This window comes from Hypomesus transpacificus, chromosome 11, assembly GCF_021917145.1.
Source record: "Hypomesus transpacificus isolate Combined female chromosome 11, fHypTra1, whole genome shotgun sequence".
Lineage (NCBI taxonomy): Eukaryota > Metazoa > Chordata > Actinopteri > Osmeriformes > Osmeridae > Hypomesus > Hypomesus transpacificus.
Genome location: NC_061070.1, coordinates 2,527,161 through 2,550,430, shown reverse-complemented (window position 1 = coordinate 2,550,430; position 23,270 = coordinate 2,527,161). Strand labels below are relative to the sequence as shown.

General features: G+C 46.5%; 1 protein-coding gene across 2 annotated transcripts in view; it reads left to right on the top strand.

The window, feature by feature from the left end:
- The first annotated feature begins 3,169 nt into the window (after nucleotides 1-3,169).
- Nucleotides 3,170-23,270, top strand: part of LOC124473417 (probable methyltransferase TARBP1) — a 39,136-nt gene continuing 19,035 nt past the window's right edge. Inside the window, exons 1-10 of one of the 2 annotated variants that reach the window (XM_047028797.1) lie at nucleotides 3,170-4,236; nucleotides 9,638-9,738; nucleotides 10,035-10,104; nucleotides 10,555-10,709; nucleotides 10,906-10,958; nucleotides 11,139-11,236; nucleotides 11,346-11,481; nucleotides 15,121-15,217; nucleotides 17,178-17,267; nucleotides 17,621-17,786. In XM_047028797.1, coding sequence (XP_046884753.1) covers nucleotides 3,276-4,236; nucleotides 9,638-9,738; nucleotides 10,035-10,104; nucleotides 10,555-10,709; nucleotides 10,906-10,958; nucleotides 11,139-11,236; nucleotides 11,346-11,481; nucleotides 15,121-15,217; nucleotides 17,178-17,267; nucleotides 17,621-17,786 — 1,927 coding nt within the window. In that variant the 5' untranslated portion in view covers nucleotides 3,170-3,275. Of the gene's footprint in view, nucleotides 4,237-9,637; nucleotides 9,739-10,034; nucleotides 10,105-10,554; nucleotides 10,710-10,905; nucleotides 10,959-11,138; nucleotides 11,237-11,345; nucleotides 11,482-15,120; nucleotides 15,218-17,177; nucleotides 17,268-17,620; nucleotides 17,894-23,270 lie in introns of those variants that run through there. The other variant, XM_047028798.1, reaches the window with a different exon arrangement.

The following is a 23,270-nucleotide window of genomic DNA, read 5'->3' as shown; positions in this document are numbered from 1 at the left end:
CTTCTAGGTCACCTTGGAGGGACTTGAGATGTTCCTGTGTATGATCAGGCCGTCAGCCGAAGATGAGGTCAGGAATCTCCTCCTCCCCCTGTTTTCCAACCTGGCGTGTGGCGCCGTGCATGACACGAAGGGAGAGCGGGAGTCATCTCCACCTGCTGGAGATGCAGGGTCTCCAAACGAGCAGGTGCCAACAAGCACAGCAATGCTGCTCCAAACAGCTGAGAAGCTGGTGCCTGAGTTGGTGACAGCTACTCTCAACTACCTCCTGGAGGACAGAGAAGAGCAGCTATGGGGATCACTGTTCAGCTCTGAGCAGCCAGGCCTCACCTCCATTGAGGGACGGTGGGCCAAGGCAGCCATTGTAGATGTCTTCAGACTTGTGGAGGATGCAGCCAGCTCTGTGCTCACTCCCCAGGATGTCTCAGCACTGGGTTCCATCACTCACAGAGTGGTGAACAACATGGTGGTTGCCATCTTCCAGAGGTTTGAGCATGCCTTAACATCCTTCCAGCTGATAGGACACGACAGCACAGAATTTGATGGTCTGGCTGTGACTCGTTCTGTGATCTCAGCCATCGTGGATGAAATGGAGGTATTGTAATTGTGTCTTGTTTTTAATATCACACAGTACATAAATGTAAACAGATCTCAAGATAAAGCCTTTCTGGCATTGGTATGTGTTCCATTTCGAGACAGCTACAGCAACATGTATATATAAATAATGCTCTTTTTGCTGAAGATGGGGGACTGGGTGCCTGAGGATTTCTCCAACCAGATGTGTGACATTGCCACCACAGCTGGTACCCCTGAAGTTTCCATGAAAGACCTTCTCCTGAAAGCAGCTAGAGCTCTGGGCCATAAGGTAAAGGCCGCAATTGCAAAATATAAACATCTCACTATTTCCTTGTGAATCCATTGACATGTATTGCCAGACACAGTGTATAATGTGTGCCAATAACATTGTAAACTTGAATACTCTGTTTACAGAACAACAACATCAGCGAAGGCTTAACAGTGGAAGACCACCTTCCTGAGGCTGGCCCCAAGATGTTGGCCATGACCTCTGCCCAGGCCAGAGGTCATGAGGCTGCCCCCAAGGTGTCTGCCCAGGCCAGAGGTCATGAGGCTGCCCGCAAAAGATCTGCCCAGGCCAGAGGTTATGAGGCTGCCCCAAGGAGATTTGCCCAGGCCAGAGGTCATGAGGCTGCCCCCAAAAGATTTGCCCAGGCCAGAGGTCGTGAGGCTGGCCCTAAAAGATCTGTCCAGGCCAGAGGTCGTGAGGCTGCCCCCAAAAGATCTGCCCAGGCCAGAGGTCATGAGGCTGCCCCCAAGGTGTCTGCCCAGGCCAGAGGTCATGAGGCTGCCCGCAAAAGATCTGCCCAGGCCAGAGGTTATGAGGCTGCCCCAAGGAGATTTGCCCAGGCCAGAGGTCATGAGGCTGCCCCCAAAAGATTTGCCCAGGCCAGAGGTCGTGAGGCTGGCCCTAAAAGATCTGTCCAGGCCAGAGGTCGTGAGGCTGCCCCCAAAAGATCTGCCCAGGCCAGAGGTCATGAGGCTGGCCACAAGATATCTGCCCAGGTCAAAGGTCATGAGGCTGGCGACAAGATATCTGCCAGAGGTCCTGCAGTTGCCATGGAGGACGTTCTCCAGGAACCAGTCAGTGATAAAGTGATGAAGGCAGTTATCACTGAGGTCACCTCAGACCAGGTGCAGCCTTCCCCGAGGTCTCCAAACACCACTGCTGCATCCAGATTGTCAGAAGAGACTTTGAGCATCCTGCTGGAGGTGGAAGCTCCCAAGGTGAAGCCTGAACTCTCAGGTGAGAAACCAAGCGTGGTCATCGACTGTGTCCCAGCAACCACTTCTGATCTCCAGCTCCAGCACCCCATGGTGAGACACAACAATCTATTGATGTTCAGAAAAATTCGTTGTAGGTTTTTAATTTTTTTAGGGGGGGTGGGGTATATCAACTTTGTATCATGATAAATGGCATTGCAAAGTATTGTTATTCATTCTGGATAATGTCTTTGGTTCCTACTGTAGGGTAGAAGTTGTTTCTGTTCTCTGACATGGTTCTGTGTCTGTAGACCATTCAGGTTCTGGGAGATGTGTGCAGAGACGTGCCAGAGGAGAACCGTGGTGAGTATAGGCCTTCTTGTTGACCTCGAGTTTCTTGTGAAGACGTATTTGTGTTCTCCTGTGGCATGCAAAGAGTATGAATAATAATCAAAGTGTTGTATTTTTCAGGTGTCACTCAGAACATTCTGATGAAGCGTAAGATAGGAGGCATCCGTGGATTCTTCAGGCGTGTTCGTAAACTGTTTTCCTGCTGCTGCTGCAGCCTCCCCACAGAGGAAGACTAGCACCCTCCCATGTGGACCATCTGAGTCATCACACCAGCTGACCAACACATTTACACAACAGTTTAAAATGCAGTTGTAAAGATGTGTCTTTTATTTGTATATTAAAGTATAATCATCCCCAAATACTTAGAGAAAGTGGATTTGTCCTCTCCTTTACTTTAGAGTGTCCCCATAGAATGTGTAAGCCTCTTGTTTATGGATGTATAGACCAGCTATCAAATCAGCCAAGCTGGGTAATGAATCTCAGTGAAGGAAGTCTCTTGTGGCAGCATTTTCAGATTTGGCCCAAGTTCAAACAACTGTAATTCAGTCGTATTTTGACATATCTAGGTAAACATTTGCACAGTACTTCAGAGTAATGTCATCTTGAAGCCTATTAGGAGGTTTGAAAAACCATCAGTCAAAGTGACATTAGATTATTGACACATGCTTGAGGAAATGTGTACATTTACATAAATACACCCATGAGGTCATGAGTTATTGGGTCAAATAGGTTACTAGAATAATAATGAAGAATACTAACAAATACAACAGTGTTCCTCCTAACGGAGGAATCTTAAATACAAAACAATAAAGATGGTGTTAACTCTTTGCAATAATGAGCTTTTTTCTTCAGCCCAAGGTGACTTTTTTAATATTCCCTTCTAATGAGTTTCTATTTGTGAGCATACACGTTATCATGGGTCTTTACAAGTGAGAAATATATTTATGGAATAGAAGTAAAACCATACACGTCTTCTCACATTTTAAATGATCCCTACTATCCGCCACATCCCCACAAAGCCACATACACAAGTTAGTTCCGAATTTGCACCTTATATCGCGAGAGTTCACTCCTCTGACGTCTAGGAAGTTTACATTCCGCATGGAAACGCGTGGATAGTTTTACTGTCAAACTGCACACTGCTTGCCATGTCGGCTATACTAATCGAGGCTGTTTTATCATGCTCCCCTAATCATGAAGCGTTGTTCAATGCGTTGTGTTGGCCCAGTGATGCCTGGCCGGAAAAAGAGAGAATAGAGGCACTTGCAGCTTTCATTGATGGAATCGATAAACAGTCCAACACGTCCACCGGAGGCAAAATTAGCAGGAGGCAGGACGTTCTCGTGAGGGTTGAATCCATCATCTGGAAACAATGTATGCCTCTACTCTATAAAATCTCTAGTGAGTGTATGGTATGTAACGGTGAGCAAGACTCGCGTAGTAAGGAAATGACAAGTGCCGTGTGCCGGTTACTTAGCATTTGCATCGCCCTATGTGATAGCGGAGTTACTGCACAGCTGACCCGCTCCGTTCTACCGACGTTGCGGCAGTCAAACGGAGACACCGACGACGAGTCGAATGGCGACGAACGGCTACACATTGACCTGGCCATCGAGGTCTTATCTGTCCTGCTCCCCGCTCTCTCAGCAGACGAACAGCTCTCTACAACAACTCTCACATGTGCATTGTCTTGCATCAGAGTCGCATCAGACGCCCTGGTCTCCAAAATCACGGTACGAATTCTGTTCACCCTCCTCACCTGTTACAGCGAAGAGAAGTTGGCAAAAACACTCCAGTTTGTTTTGGACGACCTGTGCCGCTGGCACGCCGGTGACAGTTCCCCTGTGGCGACAGAGCGCGCATTGCTGTGTTTGACAGCTCTCTCGGATTACCTGCTCGCTCCTGTCAAACCCACCAACACGCCTCAGAGTCCGGCCTCTGCGCGACCGGACCCCCGCCTGTCGCTGCAGTTTTGGAGGATCCTTCAAGACGGGCTAACGCATAGAGACACCGTGTCACGGAAGCGCGCGCTCTACCTGCTGAAGAGGTGCGTCGCGCTGTCAGAGGAGGAAGGACAGGAGTGTCCCAGAGGACCTGCGTCTGGAGAAGGTGAGAGACTTTTTGACTTCAAAGATACCTATATTGGGCAGTCAGAACTCAAATCAAATGTATTTGTATAGCCCTTTTTACACGCAAGCATGTCACATAGGGCTTCACATACGCCCATAGAACTGCCCCTCAACCAACCTAAACCCTCAAGGAAGACAAGGAAAAACTCCCAGAAAAACTCCTAACAGGAGAACAAATTTAAGAAACCTTGGAAGGAGCCATTCAGAGAGGGATCCCCCTCCAGAGGCGGTTGGCGAGAGAGAGGAGCAGAACACAAGCTAAACATAGTCATACAGTGTCAATGGGTTTTGAAACACCAAAATCCATGGTTCAACTTTATAGATGTAGGACAGGACCGGGAAACTCACTGTTGGCCGTCATGGAGACTGGTTTCCGATTGACAACCAGGTCCAGCGTTGGCAGACCGACGACCAGGCAGGTGCTAAAAGCTCAAACCCCCCACACCACAAGGGATGTGTGTGTGTGTGTGTGTGTGTGGAGGGGGGGGGGGGGCAGAGATGGGAGAGTAGGGATTAGAGAATGCCAGGAGCAGCTAACAGTTACAGTCGTAATAGAATGGGATCCCCACCGGTCAAGTGTGGACTAGTGCAACGATTTAACAGAGCAAAAAAAGTATTAGATGCAGCCCCACACACCAAGAGCCCCTCTCGGTTGGAACATGAAATCTGTTCCAGGGGAAAGAACTCTAAAATAAGTTATACGAATAAGGATGAGAAACAACCCGTCCCCTGTTGTCTCCAACTAGTAACAGAAACTATAACAGTAACAATATACAGCAACGGAAACTATAACAGTAACAACATACAGTAACAGGTTTACTTTATTTGTAACATCTAGATGTAACATCCAGATGGGACAGTATGAACATATAAGGTATAATTACAATTTAAAAGTTACATGTGATACACACATAGGCAAACACACCCCAGATTTACATAGAATGTAAATACTTACCTTTAACAATCGTAGAATTGACTAAACAAGAACATTTTTAACCTAATTTTAAATGTCGAAACAGGATCAGCCTCCTTAATTGAGAGAGGTAATTTGTTCCAGAGAAGAGGTGCTCTACCTCCAGCTGCTGTTTTTTTCTTAATTTTGGGAACCACCAGATAGCCGGCATCTTGAGATCTAAGTGTCCTTGCGGGGAAATAGGGTGCAAGGAGACCGGAGAGGTGTCAATCCATGCAGAGATTTGTAAGTTAGTAGTAATTAGAACTGCCAGTTTCACCACACCAGCCATTTTTTTTACTCATATTCAAACAAAAACCCATTCCACTTACAATATTACATTTCCAAATAAAACTAACAAACTAAGCAAAAACCTTCCTATTCACAACTTCAGCTCTAAACACCCCTCCATATCCACTGTGCACGAGGAACCCCTCACCCCCCCCCCACATCAACAAACTCACATCTTTCCCACCAGCTTACAAGAACTCAATACGCAACCTTGCCATGACCAGCCCCAGCAATACTGCCTTTGCATCGTGTGACCCTACTCCCAAACGCCTACTCTTTCTGGTCTTCCATATTGCAAGCTTGGCCTGCCCAAATAAGAATTTCACGAGGCATGCTCTCCTCTTCTCTGGAACTGTGCACCCGAGTCCCCCTAGAAACAACGGCACTGAACTCCCACAAAGCCTCCTACACCATTCCTGCAGCACCTGAAACAGGCTCTGTAACCTGGAACACTGGCTAAAAAGATGCCCAACATCCTCCTCCTGATCACACAAAAGACATTCCCTCCCCACTGTAGGATCCAGGTGTGCCACATGTCTGTTAGTAGCGATAACCCCGTGGAAAATCCTCCACTTCAGATCAGCTGTGCGTTTCTCTGTGGGAGGCTTATGCAGGGTGTGCCAGCATCCTATCAGGGGTGAGTCGGTTCCTGAAAATCCAGTCCACTTAGAGGGCCTAACCTCCAACAGTGTCCTCTGATGTCGCACCTTGACCGATATCAAGCAGAAGGCCTTCCTGTGCACTTGCTCCAGGGCCCCACACCCGGCCACCCCGAAAGACAGGATCGATTTTCCCGGCTCCTGCTCCTGCTGATTGTCCATTAGAGCCGTCGCAGTAATGGGCGGAATAAAACAATCATCCTCCAACTGTCCCTGATCCAGCTGTGCTGGGTATTGTAGCAAATGTATGTACGATCTGGGTAGGGCCCGCCAAACCCTCCAGAACGTTCTGTAACAGCCAGAGAGACCTGATACCTGTTGCTGTCGCTATATCCTCCACTGATCTCCACCCGACCACCGAGACAAGGTCACTAAGGTTCGTCATTTCCACAGTCACGCTGCCTGCCTGTAGACTCCTGGACTGAAACAGCCCTATCTTCGAGCGAGTTGTGAAACAGTGGCTCCTGCCACACCCACACCCCCAGTGAGGACAGGTCTCTGGTTATTGTCAGAGTCTTCTGCCATGCCAGCATCAGAGACCGGTAAAAAGGAGTTAGCTCCACCAAATCCACTTCTCCAGGGTGCGTGTGGAACAACTGTCTCTCATAGTTGAGCCCCCAGCCCTCCTTAAAAGGGCCCAATCAACACCCCTCCACCTCACATGTGGATGCGTCAGTCTGTGCAGCTTGGAACCGAAAGGCGTCGACTCTGCTTTTCAAATCCACCCAGCCCTGACCCCCCTCCCGCACTGGCAGGTACCAAGCCCTGACCTCCCTCCTGCACTGGCAGGTACCAAGACCTGACCCCCCTCCCGCACTGGCAGGTACCAAGCCCTGACCTCCCTCCTGCACTGGCAGGTACCAAGCCCTGACCCCCCTCCTGAACTGGCAGGTATCAAGCCCTGACCCCCCTCCTGCACTGTCAGGTACCAAGCCCTGACCCCCCTCATGCACTGGCAGGTACCAAGCCCTGACCCCCCTCCTGCTCTGGCAGGTACCAAGCCCTGACCCCCCTCCTGCACTGGCAGGTACCAAGCCCTGACCCCCCTCCTGCACTGGAAGGTACCAAGCCCTGACCTCCCTCCTGCACTGGAAGGTACCAAGCCCTGACCCCCCCCCTGCACTGGAAGGTACCAAGCCCTGACCCCCCTCCTGCACTGGAAGGTACCAAGCACTGACCCCCCTCCTGCACTGGCAGGTACCAAGCCCTGACCCCCCTCCTGCACTGGCAGGTACCAAGCCCTGACCCCCCTCCTGCACTGGCAGGTACCAAGCCCTGACCCCCTTCCTGCACTGGCAGGTACCAAGCCCTGACCCCCCTCCTGCACTGGCAGGTACCAAGCACTGACCCCCCTCATGCACTGGTAGGTACCAAGTACTGACCCCCCTCATGCACTGGCAGGTACCAAGCTCTGACCCCCCTCCTGCACTGGTAGGTATAGCACTGGGGCCCGGATCCAATGCTGACTTGACCCCCAAAAATCGACCAAGGTCTTCTGCAACTCCTGAAGCAAGCCGTCCGTGGGCTCCAGTGCACTCAAACGATGCCAGAGGGTGGAGGCGGCCAAATTATTCGCAACCAACACCCTCCCCCTGAAGGACATTAGTGGCAACAACCATCTCCAGCTAGAAAACTTGGCATTCACCTTGTCCACCACCCCTTCCCAGTTCAGCCCCTATTAGGCATCAGACCCCAAGCACACCCCTATAACCTTCAAGCCTGCTCTGCCCCACTGCACCCCCCCGGCAGCCTGGCCTTTCCTGATGCCCCCCCATCTCCCCATGCTCCCTCTCTTATACTGCTCTAACTCTTCTTCTACTACATCAGCATCCCCCTGGCTCCTAAGGAGCACACACACATCATCAGCATAGACAGTGCTATCACTCCCCCATTTCCTACCTTTTGGCAATCCACCCCCTGCAGTCTTTTCCTCAACCTGCATAGCAGTGGCTCTATGGCCAGAGCATACACCTGGCCTGACAGTGGACACCCCTGCCTAATCCCTCTCCTAACTGGGACTTGCCGGCTCACCCCCCCCCCCACCTTTACCATAACAGAGGCATCACAATACAACAATTTCCCCCCAGACATGAAAACATTTCCAAACCCAAATGAATCCATCACTTCAAATAAATGTACAAACAGTCAAATGTTTTTTTCTTGATCAGCTGACAGAATCCAGAATGATGTCTCCCAAGCTTTGCCCAATCAATGACATCCCGCATCAGAAAAATGTTATCCATTAGTGACCTCCCTGGAACACAGTAGGACTGGTCTCTGTGCACTATGCTGTCTAGCACCAACTTCAGCCTGTTGGCCAAACATGTTGATAAGATCTTGTAGTCCAAACATTGAGACACAGGTCGCCAGTTCTTGAGCAGCCCTAGATCACCCTTCTGGGGCAGCAGTGACAATACTGCCCCCCTACAGCTGCTTGGTAGCATGTGTTCCCCAAACGCCTCCTGGTAAACCTCCAGTAAGTCAGGCCCCAAAAAGCCCCAAAAGTCCCTGTAGAACTCAGCTGGTAGGCCATCCAGCCCTGGGGACTTCCCCACCGACGTCTGCTGGACTGCAGCAGGGAGTTCTTGGAGAGTGAGTTCCACCTCCAAGGCTTCCCTCTGGTCTGACCTGGGGCCAGTTGTTCAAAAAGTTTAATCTGGATCAGAATTATATGGATTTTGAAATCCCTTGTTTTGCTATTCAGGGATCAGGTAATCCATTTTACTTTTGTGCTGGTTTTTTTTTTTCAAAGCAACATTGAATTGGACAGTCAAACTGCACATTTTAGAGTGACCTTTTATTGTGGCCAACCTAAGGCACACCTGTGCAATAATTATGCTGTCTAATCAGCATCTTGATATGCCACACCTGTGAGGTGGATGGATCATCTCGTCAAAGGAGAAGTGCTCACTAGCACAGATTTATGCTGGGGACACACCACAGGATAATCGGGCCGATTTGGTCCCTTCCGACAATCCTAGGTAACATATGTCCCGATTATCTTGATGGTTCCGCAGATTTTATCAGATGTTCCCTTGGTGTGAGGTGTGTTAAGAGTGACCACACATTATAGGAGCAAAACGGATAAATCTAGGAGTTTTTGTCCTCATGTTTGTGGTCTCTCACAGTTTGAAAACTTTATAAGATTAAAACACTCGTATAGTGTGTCCCCAGAATTAGACAGATTTGTGAACACTATTTGAAAGAAATAAGCCTTTTAAGTATGTAGAAAAAAAAGTCTTATCTTTTGAGTTCAGCTCATGAAAAATGGGGGCAAAAACAAGTGTTGTGTTTATAATTTTGGTCAGTGTAGATGCATAGATAGATGGTGACAGAGAGAGACTGATGGATAGATGGATATTGAAAACAATAGAGATGGATGTTATGAGAGGGAGAGGATTGGGGAAGCCCACCCCTGTGAGTTGTCTGTGTGTGCTGAAACAAGCAGCCCCCGGTTGACTGTGCGGCGCTCCTGGCAGGTGAGGAGGTGGTGTTCAGGTGGGTTCCTGGGAGCAGCAAGCTGCTCAGGGCCTTCTGGGAGGACTACGCCCTGGTCATGGAAACTCTGGAGGAAAACCAGGTACAGCATTACTGTCTGTCTGTCTGTCTCTCTTGCTCGCTCGCTCTCTCGCTGGCTATCTCGCTCTCTTGCTCTCTCTCTTGCTATCTCTCCCTCATTCTGTCTCTCTTTCTCCATCTCTCGCTCGCTCTCCCTCCCTCCCTCCCACAAACTCACTCCGTTTCTCCCTCACTTATCCATACACACTGACGGACTGGCTGGACTGGCCGAGGATGGTGAATTTAAAACCAGCAGCCCCCACCTGTGTCAGGTCGCTGGCTCTGCGTGTTGCCATGGTTACTAGCGTGTTCTCCTAGATCCATGTGGTGCGGCCTGTCCTCTCCAGGGTGGACTCTCTCATCCAGACCACCGCCAGGGAAAGCCAAGGTAACACAGACTTCAGCCCTGAGGTGTGTGTGTGTGTGTGTGTGGAGTAATGGGTCAGCCCTATGCTGTCATCTCATCCCTTTTTCTTGTGTCTCTTCCTCTCTCCTCTCCTCCCCTCTGCCCATTCCTCTCCTCCCCTCCCTCTCTCCTCTGTCCTCCCACCTCTCCTCTCTCCCCCTCCTCCCCTCCCTCTGTCCTCCCACCTCTCCGCTCTCTCTCCTCTCTCCCCCTCCTCCCCTCCCTCCTCCCACCTCTCCTCTCTCCCCCTCCTCCCCTCCCTCTCTCCCCCTCCTCCCCTCCCTCTCTCCCCCTTCTCCCCTCCCTCTCTCCCCCTCCTCCCCTCCCTCTCTCCTCCTCTCCCTTTCCTCCTCCCACCTCTCCTCTCTCCCCCTCCTCCCTTCCCTCTGTCCTCCCACCTCTCCTCTCTCTCCTCCGTCCCTCGGCCCACAGCGTGCCTCCTGCCTGTGCTCCACCCCTCCTGGCTGCTGTGTGTGTACCAGCGCATGTTCCACAGTGAGAACAAGGCTGTGATGAGGGAGGGGCTGAGCCACCTGCTGGGCCTGCAGACCTCCACCCTGCCTGCCTTCACCCAGACCTTCTCTCAGGTGGGTGGGAGGAAGGGGGGGGGGTGAGGGGAAGGGGGGAGACGGGTGTTAAAGTGTGTGAGAGGGAGTGTGTTTGCTTTCGTTTCAATACAGACAGACATATTTCAGTGTTTATGCCCGAAAGTTTCTCTTAAAAGGCCATGTTACGTCTGTGTGCGACTGACCCGGTGAAGTCTCACCTGCTCTTGTTCTCCAGTTCATCGTGGGTCCCTTCATGGATGTGCTGTCTGAGAGCTCCCTCTTCCACAGGTGAGGAAACATCAGTAGACTGATAGGCAGAAAGACAATGTCTTTCATGTTATTTCCCTCTGACAGCTGTGTCTGTGTGTGTGTGTGTGTGTGTATCTGTGTGTGTGTGTGTGTATGTGTGTGTGTGTGTGTGTGTGTGTGTGTATCTGTGTGTGTGTGTATCTGTGTGTGTGTGTTCAGGAGCCAGGACCAGTGTGTCGGGGAGTGTCCAGAGCTGGGGCTCAAGCTGCAGAGCTTCCTGGTGTCGTTCTTCAGAAGCCTGCCAATGGAGAACAGAGGTACACACAAACATACACACACACACACACACACACAGACCGACAAGACCGACACTCACACTGTGTGAATGCTCTGTATTATTGTAATGAACCTCCCCTCTCCTCTCAGGGTCTGTTCTACAGCAGCTGGTCCAGAGACTGGCCTCCCAGCACTGGTGCTCTGTACCAGTCCTGTTCGTGTCCCAAGCCCTGTCCCTCCTGCCCCCCGGCCCCCTCCTGGGCCCCCAGACCCTGCAGGCCCTGAGGTACCCCCCTGCTGGCCCCCCTGCCTGCCCCCTCCAGCACAGAATCTGACTGAGACACCGAGCGTCGGAAGGTTCTAGACCAACTGACGTTTTTAGTTTAAAGTTTTCAATTTTTCCTGTCTGGTGCACAGATCACCACAAGGTCAGACTGGGCACTGAAATTATTGGGACAAGACAACACAAGCAACCTAGCATAACATAACATATAAGTATTAAGAACATGGATTATGTAGCCCACCTTATGAATTAGAGAAGGACCCTGAGTTCTTATTATTAACTTTACTAACTAAATATTATTTTGAATTCCTTTTAGTATATCTTGAATTTATCAACTATGAAATTAACTAGTGTACTTTATGGTCTTATAGTATATAATTATCCAACTATAATCATTTTCACCACTAATCTTTAAAGTCTTCGGTATTCACCTCTAAATACAATAATAAACCATAATGACTTTACATATACAATAACAATAACATTACACTCACAACTCGGGTACATTTAAACTCAAACCACATTTAGTATGATTCAACATTCAAATTACAAGTTCAATACTTTTGAATCGATGTACCGTTTAACAATCGGCTTCCAGTATATAACCATTCACACACATATGCCGGCTGGCCTAGTTGGAGCAAACAGCAAACCCCCCGTTGCAGGCCTGTGTCGATGTGTGTGGGTGAGACCCAAACTGACTGGTCACTTCACTCTTAGCAAAATAAAAGAAGGTACATTCAACTGTTGGTGATCTGTGTCTGTTATGCACTGGTTTCAGCAGAAGAAAAAGCAGGATAGAACAGAATGGCGTTGTCCACGTGTGTAGTCGATACTGCGTATCTAGGCTATTCCACCCAACGGAGTTGGCACGATGTCCGGGCAGCTCCGATCGTCTGGCGTCCGCTATATTAAACACTTCAATTTGTTGCGTCCACGTCGGCAAACAACTAACTTTGTAACCCTTATGTTAGCTTTGTTAGCAAAACAGTGGCTAAAGTCCAAGTTCCCAGTGTTAACTTTCCAGCTAAACACTAGCTAAAAGTCCATTGACTGTACTACAGTAATGAAAAGAATCACGGTTCGATCACTAAAGATCATACATACAAACGCTAAACTTTGAGTAGAAGATTTCTAGGCTGCTTGCCCATGCAACATAAATGTCTCTTCTTTGACTATCGCGTTGACAATCACGAAACTAAATGTTACACTTCTGTACAGTATTCACGAACTTGCTCCTACCGCTTTAAACCATGAGCGGGGTTCAACTATCTTCTTTCTTTTCTACATTTTTACGTCTACAATCTTCCTGTTTCTTACCTCAACCAATCATCAAAACAAACATTCAGATAAATCATTGTCCCTAGGTACTAACATTTAATTCTCACAATGAAATCTTTCTAAACAATTTGACCACAGCATATTTAACGTTATTAATTGTAAACATTAACTATATACAGTGCCCTCCAAAAGTATTGGAACAGTGAGGCGAATTCCTTTATTTTTGCTGTAGACTGAAAACATTTGGGCTTGACATCAAATAATGAACGTGAGACCAGAGATCAACGTTTCAGCTTTTATTTCCAGGTATTTACATCAGGATCTGATGCACAACTAAGAAAATATCACATTTTGTTTGAATCCACCCATTTGTCATGTGATCAAAAGTATTGGAACAGATATACTTAAAACATATTTAAGTGAATAAGACTTAATATTTAGTTGCAAATCCTTTGCTTTCAATAACTGCAGCAAGTCTGTGACCCATTGACGTCACCAAACTTTTGCATTCTTCCTTTTTGATGCTTTCCCAGGCTTTCACTGCAGCCTCTTTCAGTTGTTGTTTGTTTTGTGGGGTTCCTCCCTTCAGTCTCCTCTTAAGCAGGTAAAATGCATGCTCTATAGGGTTTAAGTCTGGAGATTGACTTGGCCAGTCTAATACCTTCCATTTCTTGCCCCTGATGAACTCCTTTGTTGTTTTGGCAGTGTGTTTTGGGTCGTTATCTTGCTGCATGATGAAGGCTCTGCCAATCAGTTTGGTTGCATCTTTCCTTAAATTGGCAGACAAAATGTTTCTGTAGACTTCCGAGTTCATTTTGCTGCTGCCATCATGTGTTACATCCTCAATGAAGATTAATGAGCCCGTCCCAGAAGAAGCCATGCAAGCCCAAGCCATGACATTACCTCCACCGTGTTTCACAGATGAGCTTGTGTGTTTGGGATCATGAGCAGTTCCTTTCTTTCTCCAAACTTTAACCTTTCCATCACTTTGGTAAAAGTTAATCTTTGTCTCATCAGTCCATAAAACTTTGTCCCAGAATTTTTGAGGTTCATCTCTGTACTTTTTGGCAAATTCCAGCCTGGCCTTCCTATTCTTCTTGCTAATGAGTGGTTTGCATCTTCTGGTGTAGCCCTTGTACTTTTGTTCATGAAGTCTTCTGCGAACAGTAGATAGTGATACCTTCACTCCTGCCATCTGGAGGTTGTTGCTGATCTCACTAACAGTTGTTTTAGGGTCTTTCTTTACAGCTCTCACAATGTTTCTGTCATCAACTGCTGATGTTTTCCTTGGTCTACCTGTTCGACGTCTGTTACTTAGTACACCAGTAGTTTTCTTCTTCTTCAGGACATTCCAAATGGTTGTACTGGCTATGGCCAATGTTTCTGCAATGGCTCTGATTGATTTTCCATCTTCTCTAAGACTCACAATTGCTTGTTTTTCACCCAAAGACAGCGCTCTGGTTTTCATGTTGTTTACACCTCTGAATACAGTCTGCATAGACAAAACCTATCTTACCCAATCTGAACCTGAGTGTAGACATTCAGTGGTATTTATTGATTGAATAATGTATGTAATAGGACACACCTGGGCAACAAAACACACCTGTCAGTCACATGTTCCAATACTTTTGCTCACGTGACAAATGGGTGGGTTCGAACAAAAAGGTGATATTTTCTAATTTGTGCATCAGATCCTGATGTAAATACCTGGAAATGAAAGCTGAAACGTTGATCTCTGGTTTCACATTCATCGTTTGATGTCAAGCCCAAATGTTTTCAGTCTACAGCAAAAATAAAGGAATTGGCCTCACTGTTCCAATACTTTTGGAGGGCACTGTATTTATAACCATTGAACTGTAACCCTTCTATTGAAAATAGGCCATCTTCTCAAGTGTATTTATTACTACAAGTATTTATATAACTATACTTTCCACTGGGTTACAATTACATCTATGATAAACTCAAATCAAATAGAATAAAACTAAAACAATAGTTATAAACATCCTAATTTACAAAAGATATTATGCAATATACATAATACACACTATACACTAATACACAGAGGCCTATACTAACCTCATAGACCTATACTAACCTAGACATATACTAGCCTAAGACAAGTGGGGTACAGTTAGTGCAATAGTGCAGATGATTGAGCTGATGTATTGAGCTGATGTATTGAGCTGAAAGTGACAGTGTGTAAAGTGACCCGTGAGAAATGTATCAACGTTTATTCAGAAGCCTGATGACCCCCTCAGCTATCTGGAGTTCCTGTGTGAGATGATGCTAACTTAGCACCTTGGTTTAGCGTGGTTCTTGTCGTTGCTATGGATACGAGTGTCCCCCCATGCTGTGTTGCAGGGAGGTGCTGCGCTGCACCATGGTAACGCACCAGGTCCTGCTCAGAGGGGCTGCCCAGTGCTTCCTGCTCAGCAGCGCCCTCTGCCTGACTGATGTGGTAAGACAAGGATGTGCAGCCACAGGGCTTCTATCCCTAACTCGATGTTCTATCCACAGCGACATAGAAATCATTAGAGTGGAAAGTAGAGCAGAAGATCTGCAATGGACTTTAGCTGAATAATATACATGTCGGAGAACAACCATGCCAGAACAACCTAGAGCTCAATGCTCTCAAGACAGTGGAGATGGTTGTGGACTTCAGGAAGAACACAGCCCCACTCACCCCCATCACCCTGTGTGACTCCCCAGTCAACACTGTGGAGTCCTTCCGCTTCCTGGGCACTATCCTCTCCCAGGACCTCAAGTAGGAACTGAACATTAGCTCCCTCACCAAGAAAGCACAACAGAGGATGTACTTTCTGCGGCAGCTGAAGAAATTCAACCTGCCAAAGACAATGATGGTGCACTTCTACACAGCCATCATTGAGTCCATCCTCACCTCCTCCATCATCACCTGGTACGCTGCTGCCACTGCCAAGGACAAGAGCAGGCTGCAGCGTATCATCCGCACTGCAGAGAAGGTGATTGGCTGCAATCTGCCTTCCCTCGAGGACCTGCACACCTCGAGGACCCTGAGACGGGCGAAGAAGATTGTGGCTGACTCCTCCCACCCTGGACATTCCCTGTTTCAGTCACTCCCCTCTGGCAGAAGGCTGCGGTCCATCAGGACCAAAACCTCACGCCATACAGTTTCTTCCCTTCCGCTGTTGGCCTCCTCAACAAGGCCAAAGCTCACACTGACTGAATGTCTTTAAAAACTTTTTACATTTTTCACTACACTCAATTCCTGTAATATTTGTATTTTATATTGTATTTTACATTGTAAATTGGCAACTTAAATTTTACTTATTGTATATTTTATTTTAATTGTATTCCACATAGTATTGCTAGTTTATGTATCCTTAGTATAGTTAGACCACATATTTAAATTTAAGATTCCTATATGTTTACTGTATGCACCTTCCTGCCAAAGCAAATTCCGTGTCTGTGCAAACTTTCATGGCAAATAAATCCCATTCTGATTCTGAGCTGTAGCATTGGGTAAAGATACGTTGAACATCTAGGTGTCAGTGCCTTTTAAAATTGTGAATCTTTTAAAAATGATCATTATTTATTACGGCTGTATTTAATGGTTTTGTGTTGTGATGCTCGTCTTGTTGTGAAAAACATACTACCAATTTTCCAAGTTACGAACAGCACTGGAACTCAGCAAAGTTTGACGCAAAGTGTTTATTAGAATTCAGAGTGACGGAGATTCCAAAAAACGTGAGCGTGATCCCGGGATCAGACTGAAGTTTTCTCCGGACATTTCACTTATACAGTTTTCTCCTTATTGTATGGTAATATGGTACAATACTTACATAGACATTATGCATTCTTACCCAGCGGGTCCCTTGTTTTATGGGATTCAAATTCCAGGTACTTTCCTTCATAGACAATTCTCCCAATTTAGGCCCTCTGTGACCTTGAACAGCCAGCTGCACTAGGCTCCTGGGCGTAAGGCCACAAATATGTCTCATAAGTTTTAGCTGGGCCTTCCTGGTTCTTATGGAAGCACACACACATTCTTCTCCAACACTTAATTTCTTCTACAATTTTTTAGGGGTAAAAATTATCAGTCAACAGCTTTGCATCTGGTTTCCAATAATATAGCTTATACTAATATGGTTTCCAGTAATATAACATATACTAATATGGTTTCCAGTAATATAACATATACTAAAACGTGATTACAAATTTAATTAAATCCATAAATATTACCCATCTTTATAATTACAACAGTGTGATGTTTTTTCCACAACAGTCTCAGCCAGGACACTCAAAATAGATTTCTCTCGATCTCAGTCTTTTTTTCGAGTTAAATAAAAGAATGAATGACAAAAAAAATCAAACTTAATGACATGGATGTTTAGGCCCGACCTTGACTGATGATGATGATGAACAACTGTGTGTTCCAGAGTTCAGTCACCCTGGATGATGTGTTCAGTTTGCTGGTGCACTTCCCTGCCAACGAGTCTCTATGCCGAGGTACCGGCCTGTGGAACCAGGTGGGTTGTGTGTGTGTGTGTGTGTGTGTAACATCTCGTGTGTGTGTCCTCCAGGTGTGTGTGTGTCAGTGTAACATCTTGTGTGTGTGTCCTCCAGGTGGGTGGGTGTCAGTGTAACATCTCGTGTGTGTTTTTCAGTGTAACAATATTGTGTGTGTCCTCCAGGTGTGTGTGTGTCAGTGTAACATCTCGTGTGTGTGTCCTCCAGGTGTGTGTGTGTGTCAGTGTAACATCTTGTGTGTGTGTGTGTCCTCCAGGTGGGTGGGTGTCAGTGTAACATCTCGTGTGTGTGTGTGTGTCCCAGGTGTGTGTGAGTCAGTGTAACATCTTGTGTGTGTGTGTGTCCCCTCCAGGTGTGTGTGTGGCTGGTAGACAGCGAGGGCAGCTTCCGAGCCTGTGGCTCCAGCTCCAGGGTGGAGGCAGGGGAAGGAGCTGGTCCTGCTGCCCCAGAGAGAGACTCCGTTCTAGGCTACGTCCAGAGGCATATGGAGGCCTATCTCCGGGTCCCAGCCTCCACAGGTCAGGTCAACAACTGAAATGTTTCCACCCGTCCAGAATGTGTTGAGGTCTGTCAGACACACAGTTCAGAATGTGTTGAGGTCTGTCAGACACACAGTTCAGAATGTGTTGAGGTCTGTCAGACAGACAGTTCAGAATGTGTTGAGTCGGGTGGCTGAGCGGTTAGGGAATCGGGCTAGTAATCTGAAGGTCGCCAGTTCGATTCCCACAAAATGGAAGAAACCTTGGGAGCAGCAGTCTAACAGCAGAGGATTTCAGATTTTTTGGTTGTTAGCTGGTAGTTCTTTCAGCTGTGGGTCGTACAGAAGTTCTCAGGTGGTGACTGCTGGGACAGCTTGGCCCCAGACATCACTGCTTTGGAGGTTTTCTACTGTGGACATGCAGGTGACTTTTCAGATGGCAATTTGTTTTACCTGTATAGTCACAGAGGTCACAGCTGTAGGGCTTCTCTCCAGTGTGGATCCTGCAGTGAACTGTTAAATTGCTAGCGTTGCTAAAGGTTTTACCACAGAGGTCACAGCTGTAGGGTTTCTCTCCAGTGTGGATCCTGCGGTGAACTGTCAAATGCACAGTCTGTCTAAAGGTTTTACCACAGAGGTCACAGCTGTAGGGCATCTCTCCAGTGTGGATCCTGCGGTGAACTGTTAATTCCCCACTTTGTTTAAAGGTTTTACCACAAAGGTCACAGCTGTAGGGCTTCTCTCCAGTGTGGATCCTGCAGTGAACTGTGAAATGGCTAGCAAAGGTAAAGGTTTTACCACAGAGGTCACAGCTGTAGGGTTTCTCTCCAGTGTGGATCCTGCTGTGAATGGTTAAATTTCCAACACTTCTAAAGGTTTTACCACAGAGGTCACAGCTCCAGGGCTTCTCTCCAGTGTGGATTCTGCGGTGAACTGTGAAATTGCTAACACTGTTAAAGGTTTTATCACAGAGGTCACAGCTGTAGGGCTTCTCTCCGGTGTGGATTCTGCTGTGAATTGTGAAATTGCTAACACTGGTAAAGGTTTTATCACAGAGGTCACAGCTGTAGGGCTTCTCTCCGGTGTGGATTTTGCGGTGAACTGTTAATTCCCCAGTTCGTTTAAAGGTTTTACCACACAGGTCACAGCTGTAGGGCTTCTCTCCAGTGTGGATCCTGCGGTGAACGGTGAAATTGCTAACACTGTTAAAGGTTTTATCACAGAGGTCACAGCTGTAGGGCTTCTCTCCGGTGTGGATTCTGCGGTGAACTGTTAATTCCCCAGTTCGTTTAAAGGTTTTACCACAGAGGTCACAGCTCCAGGGCTTCTCTCCAGTGTGGATTCTGCGGTGAACTGTTAAATTGCCAGTGTTGCTAAAGGTTTTATCACAGAGGTCACAGCTGTAGGGCTTCTCTCCGGTGTGGATCCTGCGGTGAACTGTTAAATTGCTAGCGTTGCTAAAGGTTTTCCCACAGAGGTCACAGCTGTAGGGCTTCTCTCCAGTGTGGATTCTGCGGTGAACTGTGAATTTGCTAGCGTTGGTAAAGGTTTTACCACAGAGGTCACAGCTGTAGGGCTTCTCTCCAGTGTGGATCCTGCTATGAACTGTGAAATATTTGGCCTTGCTAAAGGTTTTACCACAGAGGTCACAGCTGTAGGGCTTCTCTCCAGTGTGGATCCTCATGTGGTCCTTGAGGCCACTGGATGAGGAAGAGCTCTTCCCACATGTATCACAGTGATGTGTCTTCATAACTCAGCTCTCTCTTTGTTCTTTGTCTGGTCTCTCTGGATCCTGTATCAAGTCCCTTGAAGCTTTTTTCTCTCTGGTTGATCCTCTGTCTCGATTACTGCTGTTTCTGGTTGAGTCTCTCTCTTTAGTCTCTCTGGTTGAGTCTCTGTTGTCTCTCTGGAGCCTTAAGGTGTCTTCTCTGTCTAGTCTCCGCCCATGATCAAGTATGATTGGGCAGTAGGCGATCTGGAACAAACAGTTCCAAGTTATTGAGAACTGAGCTTTCACATATGAAGGAACTCTTATCTGTGATAATATCCACTTTGCATATGTGTGGTGGCCTGGAAAACTGCATTAAACACACATTTTGGCCTATACGGTCATATTAGACCAAAAGACTACCAATTGTACAAATTTACCTTAAGAATATAGCCCACTAAGCAGAGAGCAGCAAAGCCCTATTGCTGACACGGTCATGGAAGCAAAATGATCGTCTTCCCAAGTCACTACCAGAACATTACATTGATCATTTGGTGAGAAGGGTATGTTTCTCAGGTTTATTTTTACTGGAGAAACACAACATTGTGACAAAAACGTAATCTCTGGCATACAACTCCTCATAGTAATTTGGTTTTATTCAAAATAATAATAGCCTATATGATTAAAGGAAGGGTAGGAAAGTTTTGCGAAGCTAGTTATTTTTTGTTTCTGTTGGAGACGATTCAACCCAAAATATTCCACCTCCTCGCTTCAAAGCCACTCCCACACAACTATAGTAACGAGCATTGAGTGGAGGGGCAGAGTGAGCGCAGGTAGGGAGGTAGACAGACAGGTAGCCCGTCCAATCACTAGTCAGGGTACCCCTTGATGATTGGTCGTGTTTATTACAGTATTGTGACGCGCACAGATGTTGTAATGATTTCATATTAAGCTTTAGATATATGACACCAAGTGCTTCTCAACAACATGGCCTACCCTGCCTTTAATTCCTACACAATAAGCATTACATGTAAATTAACAATAAAAGGACTTTGGATTGAAATGGCAAAGTTTTGAATCCAATGATATGAATATACTCTATTGCATGTGTCTCATGTTCTATTTAAAAACGGACAGTTACAACATAGAAAAGAAATCACGGAATGTTTAAGAGCACTCAACTTATATTGGCTCCACTGCAGGAATACACAGCACACCGAGGTGAAGTTAGTTTCATATTCGACACTCGACATTCGTCTCACATTCGGAAGACGCTACTTTGCAGCGTCAAGTTAGGGACCGGGTGAAAATTACCCATACAATTTTGAAAAATGATGACTTTTATAATATTTTTATGACTATAAAACCTCAAATAAACAGCAGAGTATTCCAACAATGTCTGGTATAATTCCACAGCCTTTACCTTTTCAATAATGTTTTTAAAAGAATTATATAAAATCCCTTATCTCTGAAAATAGCATGAAATCCTTGCTTATCGCAATAACGTTTTCAAACCTGTTTTGAATGCAATTCCAAATAATCGCTAATCTCTGAAAATAGCATGAAATCCTTGCTAATATCAATAACCTTTCCAGATTTGTGTCAAAAAATCTCAAATACACACCAGATTATTCTAATAATGTCTGGCCTACTTCCACACCCTTTACTTTTTCAATAAAACCTTTGGAATTGTATTCAAACCTTCATTGAATAAGTAAAGGGGTGTGGAAGTAGGTCAGACATTATTAGAATAATCTGGTGTATATTTGAAATTTTCTGAAACAAGTTTGAAAAAGTTATTGAGATTAGCAAGGATTTCATGCTATTTTCAGAGATAAGCGATTTTCTATCAATCTTTTAAAAACATTATTGAAAAACTAAAGGCTGTAGAAGTATACCAGACATTGTTGGAATACTCTGCTGTTTGTTTGAGGTTTTATAGTCATAAAAATATTATAAAAGTCATAATATTTCAAAATTGTATGGATAATTTTCACCCGGTCCCTAACATGACGCTGCAAAGTAGCGTACTCCGAATGTGAGACGAATGTCGAATATGAAACTAACTTCACCTCGCTACACAGCACACTATCTTTATTTTTATGGTCAAAGTTCACAAAACTGGAGTAGCCTACGTACCTTGAGACTCAAAACACTCCATCTAAATAACGTAAAATTATATTACATACACGTCTCACAACGTACATATCCCCATTAATAAAGACAAACACTGAATCTCGCTAACAACACAATGGAAGTAAAGCTAGATAGAGAGCACCCAAATGAGTTTAAAACCAAGCTAAAAGTCGTAAGTCCTGGATACGTCAAAAGCACCGCATATAATGCTAGCACTTGTGGGTTGCCAACCGTCCCTTAAAATACGGAATCGTCCCGTATTTGTGAATTAAACAGCGCGTCCCGTTTTAAATCAATACGGGACGGGGTTTGTCCCATAGTTATCTTCAACAATGCACCCCATGCAAATCATCCCACCCGCATTCTGTGAAGATTCCTATTCCTATTCTACCCCTGATTGGGTAACAGTCGCTGCCATCGTTAGTTTAATCGGTTTGTTTCAGGTTCACGTCCAATCAGTCAGAGGAGGGTGGGTCGATTTGAAGATTTGAAAGAATGCTCCAGAGAATGCATGTAGTATGAAGTACACTTATAAAAGGAAGTAGCTTGACATGTTACAATGCTGCACACTACTACTTCTGGTCCACTGATGTTATCATGTTCATGGAAGATCCTTTGCAAGTCTCCTGCACTATATATATTGTTTCCAATATACCTTTTTGAGTATCAAAGCATTTGTTTAATTTAAAGTTAATACGTTTTTAACTTTTTCTTTGGCTCTCGACGAAGGCGGTCGCATTTTCTCCCTCCCCTGACCTTCCCTGCTTGGCTTCTATCGTATTGTCTAGTCCTGTGTCTTGTGTCTTATACTGAGAGACTCTCTCCACACCGCTCTCCGAACTAAAAATCATGGATTTGATCAGCTGGTCTCTTAATGCAATTGACACCATCTTGGGTTCGGGGGAACCTGACTGTCCTGACGGGAGGTTAGCAGCTGGCAACTCGATGGACGCGTTGGGTGTCCAGCGGCGCTTTCCGTGGAAGACATCTACCTATTTGGATCCACGATTACAGGCTTTTGCTGATTAGATTAGGCGCTGCCCTGGCATATCGAAAAATTAAGGAAATGGCTACAGCTGTAAAAAAGCCCCAAGGCTGGCCGACATGATTGGACCGACGGAGACCGGTGGAAAAAGGAGTAAACGTGCAAATTGGAATGCGGCTACTCGACCAAACAACCCCAATCTTATCTGCTTTCGGCACCCTAACCAGCACAGGCCTTGGCCAAGGCTGTTGTTGGAACAACAACTCCCCTGAAGAGCGCTGCAGCGAGACTTCTCTTGCATTCCCTACTCCCTTCCAACAGACACCTGAGGATTGTTGTCTCTGTCTGGGCCCTGATTAAGGCTGTCTCCATGGCAATACAATCTGCGAACTGAGAAGTGTCTAATTGTGGCCTAGGCGATGGTGACAACCCAGGCCTACTCATACACTAACTTTCACTTGTGGATTGCGTCTCTGTCTTGGGTTATGACCAAGGATATCTCCATGGTAATACTATCTGCGAACTGAGAATCTGACTGATTGTGGCCTAGGCAAAGGCGCCAACCCAGGCACACTCATACACACCCCTTCCCCCATCCAACGCCTTCGCCTGCTTGTTCCCCCGCTTGTTCCCCCGGTGTGGCTGGCGGGTCTGTGACCAGCGCCTAGTATGGCTGCAGGTCCAGATGCTGCTTG